The sequence below is a fragment of the Podarcis filfolensis genome, assembly GCF_964270895.1.
Source record: "Podarcis filfolensis genome assembly, chromosome: 13".
In the NCBI taxonomy this organism is placed as follows: Eukaryota; Metazoa; Chordata; class Lepidosauria; order Squamata; family Lacertidae; genus Podarcis; species Podarcis filfolensis.
Window position 1 is genome coordinate 9,865,704 of NC_139615.1, and position 21,937 is coordinate 9,887,640.

At 41.2% G+C, this 21,937-nt stretch overlaps 2 protein-coding genes across 2 annotated transcripts; both read left to right on the top strand.

The window, feature by feature from the left end:
* On the top strand, positions 1-8,862 carry LOC310747307 (vomeronasal type-2 receptor 26-like; the record flags this gene model as incomplete). The annotated part of the gene is made up of 5 exons (XM_083581673.1): positions 1-80; positions 591-882; positions 6,018-6,245; positions 6,450-6,576; positions 7,471-8,862. The coding sequence occupies 5 exons, from the start codon at positions 1-3 to the stop codon at positions 8,370-8,372; spliced, it is 1,629 nt and encodes a 542-aa protein (XP_083437799.1). The 3' UTR covers positions 8,373-8,862.
* Positions 8,863-20,303: 11,441 nt separating this feature from the next.
* LOC310747308 (vomeronasal type-2 receptor 26-like) lies at positions 20,304-21,203 on the top strand (the record flags this gene model as incomplete). The annotated part of the gene is made up of 1 exon (XM_083581674.1): positions 20,304-21,203. The coding sequence occupies one exon, from the start codon at positions 20,304-20,306 to the stop codon at positions 21,201-21,203; it is 900 nt and encodes a 299-aa protein (XP_083437800.1).
* Between the last annotated feature and the right edge of the window lie 734 nt (positions 21,204-21,937).

Genomic DNA, 21,937 nt, shown 5'->3' on the forward strand with positions numbered 1-21,937 from the left:
ATGGCATCTCATATCTGCTACATACACCCCAAATTATCCTTCAAGAAGCACCCTTCCCAGGACTTCATTGATGCCCCAATGTAAGTAACTGTTAATTAATATTATTATAATTATTCCTTATATGCTATATCTGACAGAAAATAACTTTGATTGACTGCTATAGAACTTTATTTTTTAAATGTGTGGAGAGATTTTATTAGAAATCTGTACATAAAGGCTATGTGCATATTGTCGATGAACAATAAGCTTTTTTGAGTCTAATTGTGTAAAGAGAGATAGAAAAGAGAGTAGGAGAAAGAGAAAAGAGATGGCATAAAAAAATAGGGAAAGTATATAGCAAAGTAGTATGGTACTGAAGTTTTTGATGATAACTAAATTTTCAAGGTGGCAAAAACAAACAAGGGTTGCTGAAGAGATGAAGAAATATGCAACAGCTTTTAAAATTACACAGTATTCTTAGATTGCCCAAATAAGTAAATAAACTTTGCTGGCTTCATCCTCTCCTTATAGGGAGGCAGGTGAATCTCTCCTATCTAGATTCTGTGCACTGTTTAATTTTCCCATTAAACAAAATCTCACTTCATTTGCAGGATGTTGACAAAGTTCTACCAGCAAATCCTGGCCTTGGTATTCGCTATTGATGAGATCAATGAGAATCCAAGTATGTTGCCCAATGTCTCTCTCGGCTTCCACATCTATGATAGCTATTATGATTCAAAGATGACCTACCGAAACACCCTGGACCTGCTCTTTAAATCACGTCACTTTGTTCCCAACTACAGGTGTGGCATCCAGAAAAATGTCATAGGAGTCATTGGGGGACTCAGCTCTGATACCTCTTGGTGCATGGCAAACATCTTAGGTCTTTTCAAGATTCCACAGGTAGAATATGGATTTTGAAAAACAGAGATTTCACGCTTTCCTTGCATTAGGAATCTACTGATTCATAAATATGGAGTGGGGAAATAGACAAAGTAAAAGGGCCATAATATGCATATCCAACAATGTGTGTAAGAAGGGCAGTTTGTGTTTAATAGATGTAATAGAAGATTTCTGTAAAGATGCTAGGTTTGTAAAGGAGGCACCTAGACTGGTTCATATACAACAATCCTGAACGCACTGCACTGGCTTCCTGTGAGCTACTGAATACAGGACATTGACATTGGCTTCATAGGCAAAAATAACTGAGAACACATTAACTAAAAATGTTCCTCCCCTTAAAAATCAAGACAGTTCTTTCCCAAAGTATGATGTTAATCAACATTGTTCATTTTCAGAGGCTAATTGAAAAAGTGTTTTCTTGCTTTGTTCTGGCATTTGTCATCTGTCACTTCGGAGCCTTATATAGTGGTGTCAGCATTGTGTTATTCTTCTGCATTGTTGTATTTCATTTTAGTTGTTTTAAATAGTGCTGGTACAGTATTTTGTATTTTACTGATATTTTATATGATTTGGTTTTGTGCTCAGAGATGAATACTATATACAATCTATTGGAGATATTCAGGATTTCCCAGGAAATCTTCCTGAGAGAGTTCTTAGTAAACAGAGAATCAACCGCTCCCTACAGTCATTACAAAGGTTACAGATCAAAAGTACATGATCAACAATTTCTATCACTCCACTTACACCTTGGAGTTTTGGTTCATCATCCATTTAGTATATTAACATGAGCCATGATAAATGCTCCCCTATTCTTCTTTTTTTAAAAAATAATATTTATTAAATTTTCCACTTTAACAATCCAATCAAATCATATTAAATATTCCAAATTATACATATTATTCAACCATCAAACAGTCCAAATATAGGCCAAATTATAAAAAAAATTGGAGGTATCTTCCCATGTTCTCAGGCCGGGGTGGTTCTGATCATCTCATACTTCTCCTGCTTTCATAATTTTCACGATAGTTCCCATAAATCATTCCGATGTTAATACTTATTACATTTCACAGCCTCTGAACAAGCAAGATAAAACAAAACAATATATTCTGTGTGGAATTTACATCCCGAGTTCCCTCTGTATGTTCACGATGTCTCTTCACAAAATGATGTTTCCACCAAGCCAGTCCAAAAATCTTCTCAACTTGGGCAGCAGCCAAGTCAGTCCAGATAAAATCAAAGCAAGGAGAAGAGGAGGTTAAGGGGTGATATGATAGCCATGTTCAAATATATAAAAGGATGTCACATAGAGGAGGGAGAAAGGTTGTTTTCTGCTGCTCCAGAGAAGCGGACACGGAGCAATGGATCCAAACTACAAGAAAGAAGATTCCACCTAAACATTAGGAAGAACTTCCTGACAGTAAGAGCTGTTCGACAGTGGAATTTGCTGCCAAGGAGTGTGGTGGAGTCTCCTTCTTTGGAGGTCTTTAAGCAGAGGCTTGACAACCATATGTCAGGAGTGCTCTGATGGTGTTTCCTGCTTGGCAGGGGGTTGGACTCGATGACCCTTGTGGTCTCTTCCAACTCTATGATTCTATGATTCTAAGGCATCTGCCCAATGCTTTTAAGACCAGCTGTCCTTCAAATGGTTAACCTGTCCAGGGAAGGTTTTGCCATATAAAACTGGGGATGCAAATATTAAGTAAGATATTAAAAGGCTCTGCATTTAATTTGACAAGCTGATCTACTTTCGGTCATGGCCGCTCGTTGGAGCTGCGTCATTCCGATTCTAATTCCAGGCAAACTTCCCAAGGTTATTTTTTGCATCTCTCCAGTCATTCTGCAAATCAAAGTTGGGAAACTCTTTATCCTCTTCCAAATATATCTGCAGCTGAATACTTTGAACTTGGTTTTCCACCTTTGAATAATTGTTCTTTCCACACAGTTAATGCCTATTAGACTCATATTATATCACCAAATACACCACCTCTCCAGTCTCGCTTGCTATAAATAATCAGGCAGTTGGTTCTTTCAGAGGAGGATTTTGCCATATAACATAGCAAAACTAAATATAATAACAAAGGAGGCTCAACCCCCCCTTTCAGTTCCAACATACCAAGTCAACATAGATGTTTATCCTTTTTTGGTTCGAATCCTTTTTAGCACCTCAGTGGATGAATTAATTAGAAGAGTAGTTTCTTCCCCTTCGCTCAGATCATGTCCAAAACTTAAATCCAGTTTTTCATCTTAAGAACTGGAAGCTTGCTGCTAAATGGAGGCGACTTTGGAGAGTTGCCAAGAAAGGTTCCAGGCTTTCCACCCAGCTGCCCCCAGCCCCTCCTTCTGAATTTGGGGCCAGGTGTTGGGCGATCTGCGGATGAGCTGCCACTCCCCAGCCTGAGGTGTGTAGGGTGGCTGATTATTCCCTTCTCAGCCTCTGATTCCGGAACGTACGGCAGTGATGGAATTCAGCAATCCTCCATCGCAGCTCGCCGGAAGCTCCTCCTCCAAATGCTCCCCTATTCTTCAATACAATCAATATGTACAAGAATGAAGCTGCGATGATGCCATAATCATAATAAATATCAACAGAAAACATGGAGCAAGGTTATCTGTGTTTTCCTATATAAGCTGGAGTTGGTGCTGTCCCTAAACCTGGTAAATTTGGCATACAGATTCAATATATATTCAATATTTTTAGTGTGCGTGCATGCACGTGTTTATATTTGAATAAATTGGAGTATCAGGAGTTCTTGTTTCCACTTGAAAACATTTGGCTTTTGCTTTTTCCAGATTTCATATGGTTCATTTGAACCAGCCATAAATTATGGAACCAAGTTCCCTTCCTTTTACCGCATGGTCCCCAATGAAGACCTTCAGTATCAGGGAATTATCCAGTTACTTCTGCATTTCAGATGGAAATGGGTTGGGCTCATCACTCCAGCTAATGAAGCTGGGGAACGTTTCTTACAGACAATTGAGCCAATGCTTTTCAAGAATGGAATCTGTTCGGCATTCACAGAAAGCGTTAAACCTAATATACATTATAACAGTAACTTACTAGAAATGCTGGAGGACTCTAGGATTTTGTTACCAACTTTCACAACCAGCAAAGCCAATGCAATTCTTCTATATGGAGAAAGTAGATCTAGTATATGGTTGTCAACTGCTTTAATCACAATGGAGTTTACTCAGCTACTATTTCCTCAAAAGAAGTCACGTGAAGGAAAAGTATGGATTACAACTACCCAAATTGATTTCATATTATATAGCCTTCAAAAAAAAATTAATGTTAAAATACGAATGCTCCATGGTGCAATATCCTTTGCAATTCACTCCAAGGAGATTCACAACTTTCAATACTTTCTTCAGAGTGTATACCCTCATTGGACAGAGACAGATGGTTTTATCCAAGATTTCTGGGAAGATGCATTCAGTTGTTCACTACCAAATTCCACTCTCTCAGAAACCATGTGTACTGGAGAGGAGATGCTGGAGAGCCTTCCTGCACCATTTTTTGAAATGAGCATGACTGGCCACAGCTACAGTGTTTATAATGCTGTCTATGCTTTGGCACATGCCTTAAATAGCATGCACTTGGCTGCAGTCATCCGCGAAAGGAGAGATGCTGGGGGAAGACTCTCTCCTCAATATGTAGAACCTTGGCAGGTATGTTCTCTGTTACAAAGCATTCACTGCATTGGTACATTATGATAGTTGGCATTTAATCATCAGTAAAGAAATAAAAGAATAAAACTTAAGAAATTAAAAATGAACCTTAAGTAAATTTATTGTATGAAAGATGGGAATTAGAATATTTCCTATAATGATAGTAAACAGACTTTAGATGACACAGACTGTCAGAAGCAACAGACTACAAACAACTACCTCCTTCACGCTGCAAACCCCTCCGTTTTCTCCAAATATCCCTCCCCACTTCTCTCTGTCTCTCTTACCTCTCCAGTTACACAGTGGTGTAAGATTGGGGGCCCCGGGCGCATAATTCTGAGCAAGTAGAACCAGGACCCCAACCCCAGGCACTGGCTTTTGCAGGGATCTTCATATCCAAAAGAAAACAGAAGAGCAGCCCATCAGGGAGCTGCCACTGCCTGGACACGTCCTGGAAGGCCCCATCCCCAACTCCTCATCTTTCCCTGTCTGTCAACCACCAGGGGTTTCTGGGCCCTGAAGCCTTGCTGGCTGATCCCCAGAAGAGGCTAGCAATTGTGTGATCACCATCTCAAGACCCTCCCCAATTCTCTCTGTCTCTCTTACCTGTCCTGTTACCCAGTGGTGTAAGGTTGGGGGCCTGGGGCCCATTGGCTCTGGGCACATAATTCTAAGGGAGAACAACCAGGACCCCAACACCAGCCACTGGCTATTGCAGGGATCCTCATATCCAAGAGAAAACAGAAGAGCAGCCCACCAGGGAGCTGCCACGACCTGGGCACATCTTGGAAGGCCCTGTCCCCAGCCCCTCATCTTTCCCTGTCTGCCAATCACCAGGGGTTTCTGGCCTCACTGGTAGGTCCCCAGAAGAGGCTAGCAACTGTTTGATCACTGTCTCTAGACCCTGCGTTTCTCCCTTCTCCTCTTCTGCCTTTGAGTCTGGATTTCAGTCTGCCACAGCCTCTTCCTGTTCCCTTAACCCTGTTGCCTTTTCTGCTTCTGACACCTCTTCCTCCCAGTCCGCTCCCTCTTCTGCCACTGACCACTCCTTGTTATCCCACCACCAATCCCCTGGCTCTGAGCCCCCTTTCCTTGGGGCGTCCCTTTCGGGTTCTCCAGCTGCTGCTTCCTACCACTCCTCTGCATCCAACATCCAATCATTCTCAAATCCACTCTATAAACTATGGAAAGGTCCAGTCCGATGTTCTCATGTTGCATTCCTATCTTTTGAGAACATAAGCTCCCATCTCTTCTCTTACATGACTTCTCAAATTCCATCCCTTTCTTGGATACAGACAAAGGCTGGTCTCAGGCAAGCAGGACTATGGTCTCTCCATCTTGATGCAAGTCTGTTGAATGTTGAATTGGCACTGATTCATGATTTCCTACTCCTCCTGTATGTGCAACTAAAATATGGATGCTCTTCGTTGTGAACTGAAGTGTTCAACTTTGATTCTCTTTCCACTTAGCTCCACTCATTCCTGCAGAGAATCTCCTTCAACAACAGTGCTGGAGATGAAATTACATTAAATGAATATGGAGAGTTAGCAGCTGGCTTTGATATTACCAACTTGGTCACTTTCCCAAATAATTCCTATGTCAGAATCAAAGTGGGCAGGTTGGATCCTCAAGCCCCTCCAGGTGAAGAGCTCACCATTAATGAAGACAGAATCAAATGGAACAGACGCTTCACTAAGGTATGGGAATACTGACATCTTCTTAAGTTTGTATGATGCTTAGAACAGCAGCTTTTTACCCCACTGTATGTGCCACTTGTGTACCTACGGATCATTTCACGCTATTAGTCCTCCTATTTACTATCAAATCACCTGATAGTGGATATTTGATAAATTCCTCAAAACAATATCATAGTATTAAACTATTCCTATCTCTTTGCATAGGTGCCACCGCTTTCTGTATGTAATGCCAAGTGCCATCCTGGTTACGGGAAGAAAAAGAAGGAGGGAGAGAAGTTTTGCTGCTATGATTGTGATCCATGTCCAGAAGGAATGATTTCAAATGAAAAAGGTTAGAGATGACATCTTAAGATAATGCAGAACGTCTGGGCTCCTGGCAATTTTGTTGACATTAAAGTGCTGCAGGAGAGAAGGCTTAAATTAACAGAAGTGTTCTTCTCACTGTTTATAGATAACATCAATATATTTTAATCTTTAAAGCATCTTGAAGATTTCTTTTTTAAGTGGAAGCTAATATATTTTACCTCCAACTTCTACAAAATTTGGGTGGAATAGAAGTGGTGTTTTCTCCTCTAAGAATTAGGTTGTTTGACAATAGGGTGAAACTCTTATCAAACTCACTTTTCTGAGATGCAAAGATTTCAGCTGTAATGCATTTCTCATTTTGTTGTACTGTTTATGTGGCTCTAAGAAAAAGCAGGGAGACAATAAAGAAAAAAAAGACGTTACCCATGAAGAAAATTCCAGAATTGATACACAACTTTTATTTTTGATACACCTGGTACAAAAGCATTTTGACTTGAGGCTCGTATACATTCTGACGTAGAAAACACTATACAGTGGTGCCGCGCAAGACGAAATTAATCCATTCCGCGAATCTCTTCGTCTTGCGGTTTTTTCGTCTTGCGAAGCACGGCTATTAGCGGCTTAGCGGCTATTAGCGGCTTAGCGGCTATTAACGGCTTAGCAGCTTAGAGGCTTTAAGAAAAAGGAAACAAACTCGCAAGAACTCGCAAGACGTTTCTTCTTGCGAAGCAAGCCCATAGGGAAAATCGTCTAGCGAAGCGATGCAAAAACCGAAAAACCCTTTCGTCTTGCGCATTTTTCGTTTTGCGAGGCATTCGTCTTGCGGGGCACCACTGTACTAAATGGACTAGTGATGAGGGAATTCTTAAGAATACTTTTGGTTGCTTCAAATTGTCACACACTGTTTGTGTATTTTCAGACATGGATACATGTGTCAGTTGCCCAGCAGATCAGTATCCAAACAGCGGCCAGGATCTATGCATTCCTAAGATTCCAAACTTCCTAGCCTTTGATGAAACCTTGGCCATTCTTTCAATTTCCTCTGCACTTTTATTCTCTCTGATCACAATTCTAGTGCTAGGCATCTTCATTAAGCATCGCAATACAGCCATAGTCAAAGCCAACAACCGAAGCCTCACCTATGGTCTCCTTATCTCCCTCCTCTTGTGTTTCCTCTCTTCTTTGTTGTTTATCGGAAAACCTAACATGGTGACTTGCCTTCTCCGGCAAACTGCTTTTGGCATTGTCTTCTCTGTGGCCCTCTCCAGCATCTTAGCCAAAACCATATTGGTGGTTTTGGCATTCATGGCTACCAAACCAGGATCCAATATGAGGAAATGGGTAGGCAAAGAACTGGCTTATTCCATTGTCTTTTCCTGCTCCATTGTTCAAGTAGGAATCTGTGTCCTCTGGCTGGCAACCTCTCCCCCATTCCCAGATGTGGACATGCACTCAATGACGGAAGAAATCATATTTCTATGTAATGAAGGGTCAGTCTCCATGTTCTATTGTGTTTTGGGCTACATGGGCTTCCTGGCCACTTTCAGCTTCACGGTGGCCTTCTTAGCCAGGAAGTTGCCTGACAGCTTCAATGAAGCCAAGTTCATCACCTTCAGCATGCTGGTCTTCTGCAGTGTTTGGCTCTCCTTCATTCCAACTTATCTGAGCACCAGAGGTAAATACATGGTGGCTGTGGAGATCTTCTCCATCTTTGCTTCTGGTGCTGGGTTACTGGCTTGCATTTTTTCCCCTAAATGCTACATTATTGTGGTGAGGCCTGACTTGAACAACAAAGAGCAGCTAACACAAAGAAAGGTATAAATGACAGTGGAATTTGTGGTTCTGTTGAGTCTTATGGACTTGGTGGCGGGTATCACTTTCCGAGTTCCTGCTCTGGATCTTTGTAGAGTTTGCTCCTTAACTGTTTTGTCTGCCAAAGATGTCCCAAAGGCAATGGGTTCAAATTTTTCCTCAGGTTCTAGTCCCAAAGCCTTTTTCACAAATGAGTAATGCTGTAAAGCAGTGGAGGTTTAGGTTCAAAATTTCCATCTCCTAGGTGGGCTCCCTTCCTAGGTTTACGAGACCCATCTGCCCCTCATTTCCCTCTACAGCACCTGCAGTAGCCACCTTTTTAAGCATTGGGCCCACTTTTGCTCTTATCTGCTATGTCCTGTCTTTGCATGCAGAGAAATTCCCTAACAGACTGAGGATTTGAGGCCCATTGGCTGCCCTCACCTAGTTTAGGGAGCCAGCCAGTTGTATCTGATTCATGGGATGTGGCTGCTGTTGCAAGCTGACAATTTCTAGGAGCCACAGGTGAGAACTGAGTGAAGGGGGGGATCAGAGGTAGACAAACTACCCCAGAAGGAGCACGACTTGGTCCCCGCTAGAGTTACTACCCCTCCCTAACACTCCATACACCCCTGTCATGTATTAAAGGTAAAGGGACCCCTGACCATTAGGTCCAGTCATGACTGACTCTGGGGTTGCGGCGCTCATCTTGCTTTACTGGCCGAGGGAGCCGGCATACAGCTTCCGGGTCATGTGACCAGCATGACTAACCGCTTCTGGCAAACCAGAGCAGTGCACGGAAACGGCATGAACCTTTCTGCCGGAGCAGTACCTATTTATCTACTGGCACTTTGACGTGCTTTCGAACTGCTAGGGTGGCAGGAGCTGGGACCGAGCAATGGGAGCTCACCCCGTCGCAGGGATTCGAACCGCCGACCTTCTGATCAGCAAGCCCTAGACTCTGTGGTTTAACCCACAGCACCACCCGCGTCCCTTAAACATTGCTGCCTCTCCCCATCGGGGAATGGAACCCCGGTCTCCCGCGTGACAAGCGGGGATACTTACCACTATACTAACCTGTCATGTCTTACTGTATATTTAAAGCAAATGGAATCTTAAAAGCAAAACTCTCAGCCTTTTCATTTAGAAATGGTTAAGTTCAGTTGATCAATGTTCTACATCTACAGTATAAATGATTGTTAATAAAAAGTCTCTTATCAATTACTTCATGGTATCTACAAATTCATCTGAAGACAAAAAAGTGTACCAGAAACAAAAAACATTGTGAAATAGTTAAGGGCTCTACATTCTTTATCTCTCACCCACAAAGCAGCTGAGGAATAGAAGAAGGAGAAGTTTAAAACAGCCATTTCCCTTGTTTTTTTAAATAGTTTTAAGAAAGAAAAGGAGCAGAGATATGCAACAATATCTGGAGGAAAACACATTGGATATTACTAACACTAATAGGACAAACCTTTTATTTCTGAATTATACTTCTAACCAGTTTGAAAGAGAGGTCTCAGAGAATATCTCAAGTCAGCCCATTTTTAATAATACAGATGTGTTGTTTCTAAAGTTGATTCTAAATTCTATTTCTGTTATAATAATTTTTATTAATTTTCAATTACCATCCAATAATAGCATCATTAAAACAATATCAAATTGTAATACTAATACTAAGCACTCAAATACTGAATCATATAATTTAGGTGCCCCTCCCCACATGCTAGATGATTTCCTTTATATCTGCATTCCAAAATCTTATTAACTTCTATTATATTCCAGTCAAAATAATAATCCCTTATACAACAACTGCAATATTAATATTTTCTATTTGTATTGACACATTGATTCATAGAACTGCAAATGAGGCACTCAAACTACATCCTTGTTCTTCCAATGTGTAGCAGATATGCTGTCCATAGTGTTTCTTCCAGTCCTTCTAAAATGTTGTGTCTATTGTGACAGAAATGTTAGTTCCACAAGTATTTCTTTTTACTTTTTTCTCCTGCCAGCAAATGGATAAATAACAGCTGCCTCTGACTGGCTGTGGTTCCAGGAGGGAGAGTTTAAAAGGAGCCAATTTCAAGGGAGATGGGGTTAGACTGTGGTTAAGAGTGGGGTTGAGTTGAGGTGGTTGAGGAGTGAGGTTGGGAGTTAGGTAGGGACATAGGATAGGAGTGTGGAGGAGGGAGAGTTGGTTCTGGAATAAAACATCCACTCCGAGTGTACAGTGAAGGACTGAGTGTATTGTCCTGCAGGAGTAATAGAACCAAATTTTGCTGGAAGACTGAGGGTGAGACAGGAGAAGGAGGAGCTGAAAGAGATGAGTCTGCTTAGGTCTCAAACTAATCTGGAGGGCCAGTTACAGATAGGTAGCCGTGTTGGTCTGCCATAGTCAAAACAAAAAAATTTTTTTTCTTCCAGTAGCACCTTAAAGACCAACTAAGTTAGTTCTTGGTATGAGCTTTCGTGTGCATGCACACTTCTTCATGCACACGAAAGCTCATACCAAGAACTAACTTAGTTGGTCTTTAAGGTGCTACTGGAAGAAAAAAATTTTTTTTGTTTAATCTGGAGGGGAGAGACTCTTCTGAGGAAAGAAGAGACTTCCAAATCCCAGTGAAGGAAGGGGGGGTGAGCCCTTAAGACTATTACTGAAAGTACCTCAGGAGCTGCATTTGTTAAAGGGGTGGGTAAATGAAGGAAAGTACCGCCTTAGAAAGGAACCGAACTATAAAGCCCAAACCTCAGAAACTAATTGAAGTGAACTAGCATATTATTATTGCTGAAGTAACCTAAGTTTCTCGACTTATATTATACTACCTTGCTTTAAAAAATAAATCATTATTGTTTATTTAAAGAACACCTGCTTGAGACTCCAACTTTTTGGTTATCCCCCTCACAAAGATCCCTCACAGGATATGCTGGGATTGTTAGGGGGTTTTTTTTAAGCCTTCAGGTAAAAAGTTGTTCGGTGAGGTGGGAGCAATATATTAAAGTGAGAGCAGGCACATGGACGTGAGCAGTAACTGAGGCGCCAAGCTTGGCGCGTCCATCTTTTCCAAGTTCTTGCTGTTCTCCATCATGCCTTGTGTGCATCTGATATCCCATTGATGCTATAATCCAGTGCCCCCACTTCTTCATAAGGCAAGGATGCTATCCAGAACTGCTGCCACCCTTCAGTTAATGTGATGGCAAACCATGTCTGATCAGTGTTACATAGGTGGGAGAGTGCAGGATGCCCCAGTACTAACAAATTTGGAAGTAGGGAAAGGATGGGGCCATTTCAACTCAATCCTGCTGACCTTGTAGGTTCATTCCTTGCCTATGATTTTGTGATATTACACATATAATTACATTGGCAGATCCAGCTTCCTGTCTACCAGCTGCAGTAATAGATGCTTTTGGATTCTCTATCTGTGGTCTGGATTCAGACCGTTCCTGCTAGGCTGAAAAAAAACCGGTGAACACAGCTTTTTTACTGGAAGCCGAATCACAGGCCAAAGCGATGCAGTGACTTTTGGAAACTGTGGGATAACTGCTTCTCCCAGGGCATGATGGGAAATATCAACAGTTGCAGGAATGAAGGATCCAGCACCATATATGGACATGAAAACATCATGGGGGGAAATTGTCACACGCAGGAAGAAATAAGGATTACACTTAGAGTTCCTCAATTGAAACTTTATAAATTACCAAATATACCAACACAAATAGAAATCAGAAGACTAGCTGTTATCTAACAGATTGCTATATGTACATGGAATGCAATGGAAGTTATTAACAAAGTGGAACACAGAAATAATGAAGAAGAATGAATCCATCAAATTTAGCATCCAAGGGGAAACGTTTAATTACATCACATAATTGACATTTGAATAATTGGCATTCATAATTACATAAATTAGATAAAATTGCTATTGTTCTATTGAGGTCGCTATTGGAACAATATTGGTAAATCAATAAAACTATATATTTAAAAATTAATAATAGTAATATTTTGGCAGTTCCCCTACTGCTGATGCGCCATAGAATCCAAAAACACTGCACAAGTGATTCTCTCCCCTATCATTACTCAAATTACAATAATCAAACTACCTGACTGAACCGCCAAATGTCACAGTGGGGAAAAAGAATCAACAAGCAAGCCTGAAATGATTATAAGCTCCTCTCTGCTCCATAGACAACTAGGCAGGGCTCTGTTACTTATCAGTTATCAGTTTCCCTCTTTCATATCAAACCACTCCATCTTATTTGGTATCCAAGGCATTCTGTTGTGACAATCTTCAAGCTAACAATAAGGTGGATACATGTCCCTTACAGTGCCAAATTGACAGAGTCAGCTGCCACCCAATTTGTCTTGTTGATATCAGGTGGAGGAGAGGACTAATACTGTCGAGAGCAGCAGGGGAGTCCATGCACACAAGGGTATTTGCCATCAGGATGTTGCTTCTACTGCTTCTGCTGCTCCCCAATATAGTGTCCCAAGGACAAAGTGCTCAATGCACAACAAATAATCCTGTTCATGTTCCACACGAGTGGTATGAGCCAGGTGACCTGGTCATTGGTGCAATGGCATCTCATATCTGCTACATACACCCCAAATTATCCTTCAAGAAGCACCCTTCCCAGGACTTCATTGATGCCCCAATGTAAGTAACTGTTAATTAATATTATTATAATTATTCCTTATATGCTGTATCTGACAGAAAATAACTTTGATTGATTGCTATAGAACTTTATTTTTTAAATGTGTGGAGAGATTTTATTAGAAATCTGTACATAAAGGCTATGTGCATATTGTCGATGAACAATAAGCTTTTTTGAGTCTAATTGTGTAAAGAGAGATAGAAAAGAGAGTAGGAGAAAGAGAAAAGAGATGGCATAAAAAAATAGGAAAAGTATATAGCAAAGTAGTATGGTACTGAAGTTTTTGATGATACCTAAATTTTCAAGGTAGCAAAAACAAACACGGGTTGCTGAAGAGATGAAGAAATATGCAACAGCTTTTAAAATTACACAGTATTCTTAGATGGCCCAAATAAGTAAATAAACTTTGCTGGCTTCATCCTCTCCTTATAGGGAGGCAGGTGAATCTCTCCTATCCAGATTCTGTGCACTGTTTAATTTTCCCATTAAACAAAATCTCACTTCATTTGCAGGATGTTGACAAAGTTCTACCAGCAAATCCTGGCCTTGGTATTTGCTGTTGATGAGATCAATGAGAATCCCAGGATGTTGCCCAATGTCTCTCTCGGCTTCCACATCTATGATAGCTATTATGATTCAAAGATGACCTACCGAAACACCCTGGACCTGCTCTTTAAATCACATCACTTTGTTCCCAACTACAGGTGTGGCATCCAGAAAAATGTCATAGGAGTCATTGGGGGACTCAGCTCTGATACCTCCTTGTGCATGGCAAACGTCTTAGGTCTTTTCAAGATTCCACAGGTAGAATATGGATTTTGAAAAACAGAGATTTCACGCTTTCCTTGCATTAGGAAACTACTGATTCATAAATATGGAGTGGGGAAATAGACAAAGTAAAAGGGCCATAATATGCATAACCAACAATGTGTGTAAGAAGGGCAATTTGTGTTTAATAGATGTAATAGGAGATTTCTGTAAAGCTACCAGGTTTGTAAAGGAGGCACCTAGACTGGTTCATATACATCAATCCTGAATGCACTGCACTGGCTTCCTGTGAGCTACTGAATATATGATATTGACATTGGCTTCATAGGCAAAAATAACTGAGAACACATTAACTAAAAATGTTCCCCCCCTTAAAAATCAAGACAGTCCTTTCCCAAAGTATGATTTTAATCAACATTGTTCATTTTTAGAGGCTAATTGAAAAAGTGTTTTCTTGCTTTCTTCTGGCATTTGTCATCTGTCACTTCAGAGCCTTATATAGTGGTGTCAGCATTGTGCTATTCTCCTGCATTGTTGTATTTCATTTTAGTTGTTTTAAATAGTGCTGGTACAGTATTTTGTATTTTACTGATATTTTATATGATTTGGTTTTGTGCTCAGAGATGAATAGTATACACAATTTAATGGAGATCTTCAGGGTTTCCCAGGAAATCTTCCTGAGAGAGTTCTTAGTAGATAGAGAATCAACTGCTCCCTACAATCATTACAAAGGTTACAGATCAAAAGTACATGATCAACAATTTCTATCACTCCACTTCCACCTTGGAGTTTTGGTTCATCATCCACTTAGTATATTAACATGAGCCATGATAAATGCTCCCCTCTTCTTCTTTTTTTAAAAAAATACTATTTATTAAATTTTCCATTTTAGCAATCCAACCAAATCATATTAAATATTCCAAATTTTACATATTATTCAAATATTATACATATTATGCCAAATATTATGCCAAATTATAAAAAAAATTGACGATATCTTCCCATGTTCTGAGGTCGGGGGTGGTTCTGATCATCTCATACTTCTGCTGCTTTCATAATTTTCATGATAGTTCCCATAAATCATTCCAATCTTAATCCTCATTACATTTCACAGCCTCTGAACAAGCAATATAAAACAAAACAATATATTCTCTGTGTTATTTACATCCAGAGTTCCCTCTGTATGTTCACGGTGTCTCTTCACAAAATGATGTTTCCACCAAGCCAGTCCAAAAATCTTCTCAACTTGGGCAGCAGCCAAGTCAGTCAAAATAAAATCAAAGCAAGGCATCTGCCCAATGCTTTAAGACCAGCTGTCCTTCAAATGGTTAACCTGTCCAGGGAAGGTTTTGCCATATAAAACTGGGAATGCAAATATTAAGTAAGATATTAAAAGGCACCTATCCCCCTAAGGCACCGCACTTAATTTGACAAGCTGATCTACCTGCGGTCATGGCCGCTCATTTAATTGGAGCTGCATCATTCCGATTCCAATTCTATGCAAATTTTCCTAAGTTTTTTTGGTGTCCCTCCAGTCATTATCCAAATCAAAGTTGGGAAAGTCTTTATCCTCTTCAAAATATATCTGCAGCCGAGTACTTTGAACTTGGTTTTCCACTTTTGAATAATTGTTATTTCCACAAAATTAATGACTATTAAGGTAAAGGTAAAGGTAAAGGGACCCCTGACCGTTAGGTCCAGTCACGACCGACTCTGGGGTTGCAGTGCTCATCTCGCTTTATTGTCTGAGGGAGCCGGCGTACAGCTTCCAGGTCATGTGGCCAGCATGACTAAGCCGCTTCTGGCGAACCAGAGCAGAGCACAGAAACACCGTTTACCTTCCCACCGGAGCGGTACCTATTTATCTACTTGCACTTTTGATGTGCTTTCAAACTGCTAGGTTGGCAGGAACTGGGACTGAGCAATGGGAGCTCACCCCGTCATGGGGATTCAAACTGCCGACTTTCTGATCGGCAAGTCCTAGGCTCTGTGGTTTAACCCACAGTGCCACCCAGGTCCCTTAATGACTATTAGACTCATATTATATCACCAAATACACCACCTCCCCAGTCTCGCTTGCTATAAATAATCAGGCAGTTGATTCTTTCAGAGGAGGATTTTGCCATATAGCATAGCAAAACAAAATATTATAACAAAGGAGGCTCACCTCCACACACACACTTTCAGTTCCAACATACCAAGTCTACATAGATGTTTATCCTTTTTCCGTTCAAATCCTTTTTAACACCTCAGTGGATGAATTAATTAGAAGAGTAGTTTCTTCCCCTTCACTCAGATCATGTCCAAAACTTAAATCCAGTTTTTCATCTTAAGAACTGGAAGCTTGCTGCTAAATGGAGGTGACTTTGGAGAGTTGCCAAGAAAGGTTCCAGGCTTTCCACTCAGCTGCCCCCAGCCCCTCCTTCTGAATTTGGGGCCAGGTGTTGGGCAATCTGCGGATGAGCTGCCACTCCCCAGCCTGAGGAGTGTAGGGTGGCTGATTACTCCCTTCTCAGCCTCTGATTCCGGAACGTACGGCAGTGATGGAATTCAGCAATCCTCCATCGCAGCTAGCCGAAAACTCCTCTCCCAAATGCTCCCCTATTATTGGATACAATCAATATGTACAAGAATGAAGCTGTGATGGTGCCATAATAATAATAAATATCAACAGAAAACATGGAGCAAGGTTATCTGTGTTTTCCTATATAAGCTGGAGTTGGTGCTGTCCCTAAACCTGGTAAACTTGGCATACAGATTCAATATATATTCAATATTTTTAGTGTGCGTGCATGCACGTGTTTATATTTGAATAATTGGAGTATCAGGAGTTCTTGTTTCCACTTGGAAACGTTTGGCTTTTGCTTTTTCCAGATTTCATATGGTTCATTTGAACCAGCCATAAATGATGGAACCAAGTTCCCTTCCTTTTACCGCATGGTCCCCAATGAAGACCTTCAGTATCAGGGAATTATCCAGTTACTGCTGCATTTCAGATGGAAATGGATTGGGCTCATCACTCCAGCTAATGAAGCTGGAGAACGTTTCTTACAGACAATTGAGCCAATGCTTTTCAAGAATGGAATCTGTTCAGCATTCACAGAAAGAGTTAAACCCAATATACATTATAACAGTAACTTACTAGAAATGGTGGACATGAAGAGTTTGTCACCAAGTTTCACAACAAGCAAAGCTAATGCAATTCTTCTACATGGAGGAAGTAGATTTAGTATATGGTTGTCAAGTGCTTTAATCATAATGGAGTTAACTCAGCTACTATTTCCTCAAAAGAAGTCACATGAAGGAAAAGTATGGATTACAACTACCCAAATTGATTTCATATTATATAGCCTTCAAAAAAAAATTAATGTTAATATACGAATGCTCCATGGTGCAATATCCTTTGCAATTCACTCCAAGGAGATTCACAACTTTCAAGACTTTCTTCGGAGTGTATACCCTCATTGGACAGAGACAGATGGTTTTATCCAAGATTTCTGGGAAGATGCATTCAGTTGTTCACTTCCAAATGCAACTCTCTCAACATCCAACGATCACATGTGTACTGGAGAGGAGATGCTGGAAAGCCTTCCCGCACCATTTTTTGAAATGAGCATGACTGGCCACAGCTACAGTATCTATAATGCTGTCTATGCTTTGGCACATGCCTTAAATAGAATGCACTTGGCTGCAGTCATCCGCGAAAGGAGAGATGCTGGGGGAAGACTCTCTCCTCAATATGTAGAACCTTGGCAGGTAATGTTCTCTGTTACAAAGCATTCACTTCATTGATACATTATGTGAGATAGCAATTAATCATCAGTAAAGAAATAAAAAATAAAACTTAAGAAATTAAAAATAAACCTTAAGTAAATTTATTGTTTGAAAGATGGGAATTAGAATACTTCCTATAATGATACTAAACAGACTTTAAATGACACAGACTTTCAGAAGCAACAGACTACCAACAACTACCTCCTTCACGCTGCAAACCCCTCCGTTTTCTCCAAATATCCCTCCCCAGTTCTCTCTGTCTCTCTTACCTGTCCAGTTACCCAGTGGTTTAAGGTTTGGGGCCCGGGGCCCATAGCCCCGGGTGCATAATTCTGACGGAGAATAACCAGGACCCCAACCCCAGGCACTGGCTTTTGCAGGGATCTTCATATCCAAGAGAAAACAGAAGAGCAGCCGATCAGGAAGCTGCCACTACCTGGGCACGTCTTGGAAGGCCTCGTCCCCAACTCCTCATCTTTCCCTGTCTGTCAAGCACCAGGGTTCTCTGGGGCCTGAAGCCTCACTGGTAGATCCCCAGAAGAGGCTAGCAATTGTGTGATCACTGTCTCTAGACCCTGCTTTTCTCCCTTCTCCTCTTCTGGATTTCAGTCTGGCACATCCTCTTCCTGCTCCCTTAACCCTGTTGCCCCTTCTGCTTCTGACACCTCTTCCTCCCAGTCGGCTCCCTCTTCTCCCACTGACCACTCCTTGTCATCCCACCACCAATCCCCTGGCTCTGAGCCTCCTTTCCTTGGGGTGTCCCTTTGGGATTCTCCAGATGCAGCTCCCTATCACTTCTCTGCATCCAACATCCAACCATGGTCAAATCCACTCTATAAACTATGGTAAGGTCCAGTCCAATATTCTCATGTTGCATTCCTATCCTTTGAGAACATGAGCTCCCATCTCTTCTCATACATGACTTCTTAAATTCCTCCCCTTTCTTGGATACAGACAAAGGCTGGTCTCAAGCAAGCAGGTGTATGGTCTCATCTCTCCATAATATCTTGATGCAAGTCTGTTGAATGTTGAATTGGCACTGATTCATGATTCCCTACTCCTTCTGTATGTGCAACTAAAATATGGATGTTCTCTATGGATGTCTGAAGTGTTTAACTTTGATTCTCTTTCCACTTAGCTCCACTCATTCCTGCAGAGAATCTCATTCAACAATAGTGCTGGGGATGAAATTACATTAAATGAGTATGGAGAGTTAGCAGCTGGCTTTGATATTACCAACTTGGTCACTTTCCCAAATAATTCCTATGTCAGAGTCAAAGTGGGAAGTTTGGATCCTCAGGCCCCTCCGGGCAAAGAGCTCACCATTAATGAAGACAGAATCAAATGGAACAGATACTTCACTAAGGTATGGAAATAATGGCACAGTCCCTGAAAACCCAGAATTAGTGGCTATCCACAAAATGGGATGTAACAAAAGCACTTCATACATTATTCATTTTGAAATTCACTAGCACCTGAAACCACTTCAGACTAGTGATGAGTTAGAATCGAGGAGTTCTCCCAGACCTCTTGCTTCAAACGGAATGCAACTCCTCCCAGAACAGGTCAGGCATAGGAACCCAAAGCATTTCTCTCTGAGACAGGATGTGGCCTAACAGGAAACCACTACCCAAAAGTCATGGAATGATTTCCTAGTCTTAGTTGCTTGTAATGAACCAGCAGGTAGGAGCAGAACCACTAGAATGGCTTACCTTTAATTCCTTGTGCCACCACAAAGGAACACTATGTGAACTCCTTGAAGCAAATGCCATTAAGTGGTGACTCCATCAAAAGGCCAAGCCAGGGGTGAAATCACACCGAATTCTAACACAGCTATAAGGTTGGATGGTCCAGGCATGAATACTGACAGCTTCTTAAGTTTGTATGATGCTTAGAACAGCAGCTTTTTACCCCACTATATGTGCCACTTGTGTACCTACGGATCATTTCACGCTGTTAGTCTTCCTATTTACTATTAAATCACCTGATATTGGATATTCGATAAATTTCTCAAAACAGTATCATAATATTAAACTCTTCCTATCTCTTTGCATAGGTGCCACCGCTTTCTCTATGTAATGCCAACTGCCATCCTGGTTATGGGAAGAAAAAGAAGGAGGGGGAGAAGTTTTGCTGCTATGATTGTGATCCATGTCCAGAAGGAATGATTTCAAATGAGAAAGGTTAGAGATGACATCTTAAGATAAGGCAGAACGTCTGGGCTCCTGGCAATTTAGTTGACATTAAACTGCTGCAGGAGAGAAGGCTTAAATTAACAGATGTGTTCTTCTTATTGTTTATAGATAACATCAATATATTTAAATCTTTAAAACATCTTAAAGATTTATTTTTTAAGTGGAAGCTAATATGTTTTTCCTCTAACTTCTACAAAATTAGGGTGGAATAGAAGTGGTGTTTTCTTCTCTAAGAATTAGGTTGTTTGCCAAGGGGGTGAAAGTCTCATTAAACTCAATTTTCTGAGATCCAAAGATTTCAGCAGTAATGCATTTCTCATTTTGTTGTACTGTTTATGTGGCTCTAAGAAAAAGCAGGGGGACAGTGAAAACAGATGTCACACATGTGGAAAATTCCAGAATTGATACACAAGTTTTATTTTTGATACACCTAGTACAAAAGCATTGGGGCTTGAAGCTCTTATACATTCTGACGTAGAAAACACTATGCTAAATGGACTAGTGATGTGAAATTCTTAAGAATACTTTTGGTTACTTCAAATTGCCACACATTACTTCTGTATTTTCAGACATGGAAACATGTGTCAGTTGCCCAGCAGATCAGTATCCAAACAGCGGCCAGGATCTATGCATTCCTAAGATTCCAAACTTCCTAGCCTTTGATGAAACCTTGGCCATTCTTTCAACTTCCTCTGCACTTCTATTCTCTCTGATTACGATTCTAGTGCTAGGCATCTTCATTAAGCATCGCGATACAGCCATAGTCAAAGCCAACAACCGAAGCCTCACCTATGGTCTCCTTATCTCCCTCCTCTTGTGTTTCCTCTCTTCATTGTTGTTCATTGGAAGACCTAATAATGTGACGTGCCTTTTCCGACAAACTGCTTTTGGCATTGTCTTCTCTGTGGCCCTCTCCAGCATCTTAGCCAAAACCATATTGGTGGTTTTGGCATTCATGGCTACCAAACCAGGATCCAATATAAGGAAATGGGTAGGCAAAGAACTGGCATATTCCATTGTCTTTTCCTGCTCCATTGTTCAAGTAGGAATCTGTGTCCTCTGGCTGGCAACCTCTCCCCCATTCCCAGATGTGGACATGCACTCAGTGATGGAAGAAATCATATTTCTATGTAATGAAGGGTCAGTCTCCATGTTCTATTGTGTTTTGGGCTACATGGGCTTCCTGGCCACTATCAGCTTCACGGTGGCCTTCCTAGCCAGGAAGTTGCCTGACACTTTCAACGAAGCCAAGTTCATCACTTTCAGCATGCTGGTCTTCTGCAGTGTTTGGCTCTCCTTCATTCCAACCTACCTGAGCACCAGAGGAAAATACATGGTGGCTGTGGAGATCTTCTCCATCTTTGCTTCTGGTGCTTGGTTACTGGTTTGCATTTTCTCCCCTAAATGCTACATAATTGTGCTGAGGCCAGACCTGAACAACAAAGAGCAGCTAACACAAAGAAAGGTATAAATGATAGTGGAATTTGTGGCTCTGTTGGGTCTTAGAATACATGGACTTGGTGGCGGGTATCACTTTCCAGGTCCCTGCTCTGGATCTGTGTAGAGTTAGCTCCTTAAGTGTTTTGTCTGCCAAAGATTTCCCAAAGGCAATGGGTACAGATTTTTCCTCAGGTTCTACTCCCTAAGCCTTTTTCACCAAAGAGTAATGCTGTAAAGCAGTGGAGGTTTATGTTCAAAGATTCCTTCTCCTAGGTGGGCTCCCTTCCTAGGTTTATGAGACCCATCTGCCCCTCATTTCCCTCTACAGCACCTTCAGTAGCCACCTTTTTGAGCACTGGGCCCACTTTTGTTCTCATCTGCTATATCCTGTCTTTGCATGCAGAGAAATTCCCTAACTCACTGAGGATTTGAGGCCCATTGGCTGCCCTCACCTGGTTTAGGGAGCCAGTTGAATCTGATTTGTGGGATGTGGCTGCTGTTGCAAGCTGACAACTTCTAGGAGCCACAGGTGAGAACTGAGTGCAGGGTGGGGATCAGAGGAAGGCAAACTACCATAGAAGGAGCACGACTTGTTCCCCGCTAGAGTTACTACCCCTCCCTAACACTCCATTCCCCCTGTCATGTATTACTGTATATTTAAAGCAAATGGAATCTTAACAGCAAAACTCTCAGCCTTTTCATTTAGAAATGGTTAAGTTCAGTTGATCAACGTTGTACATGTACTGTATGAATGATTGTTAATAA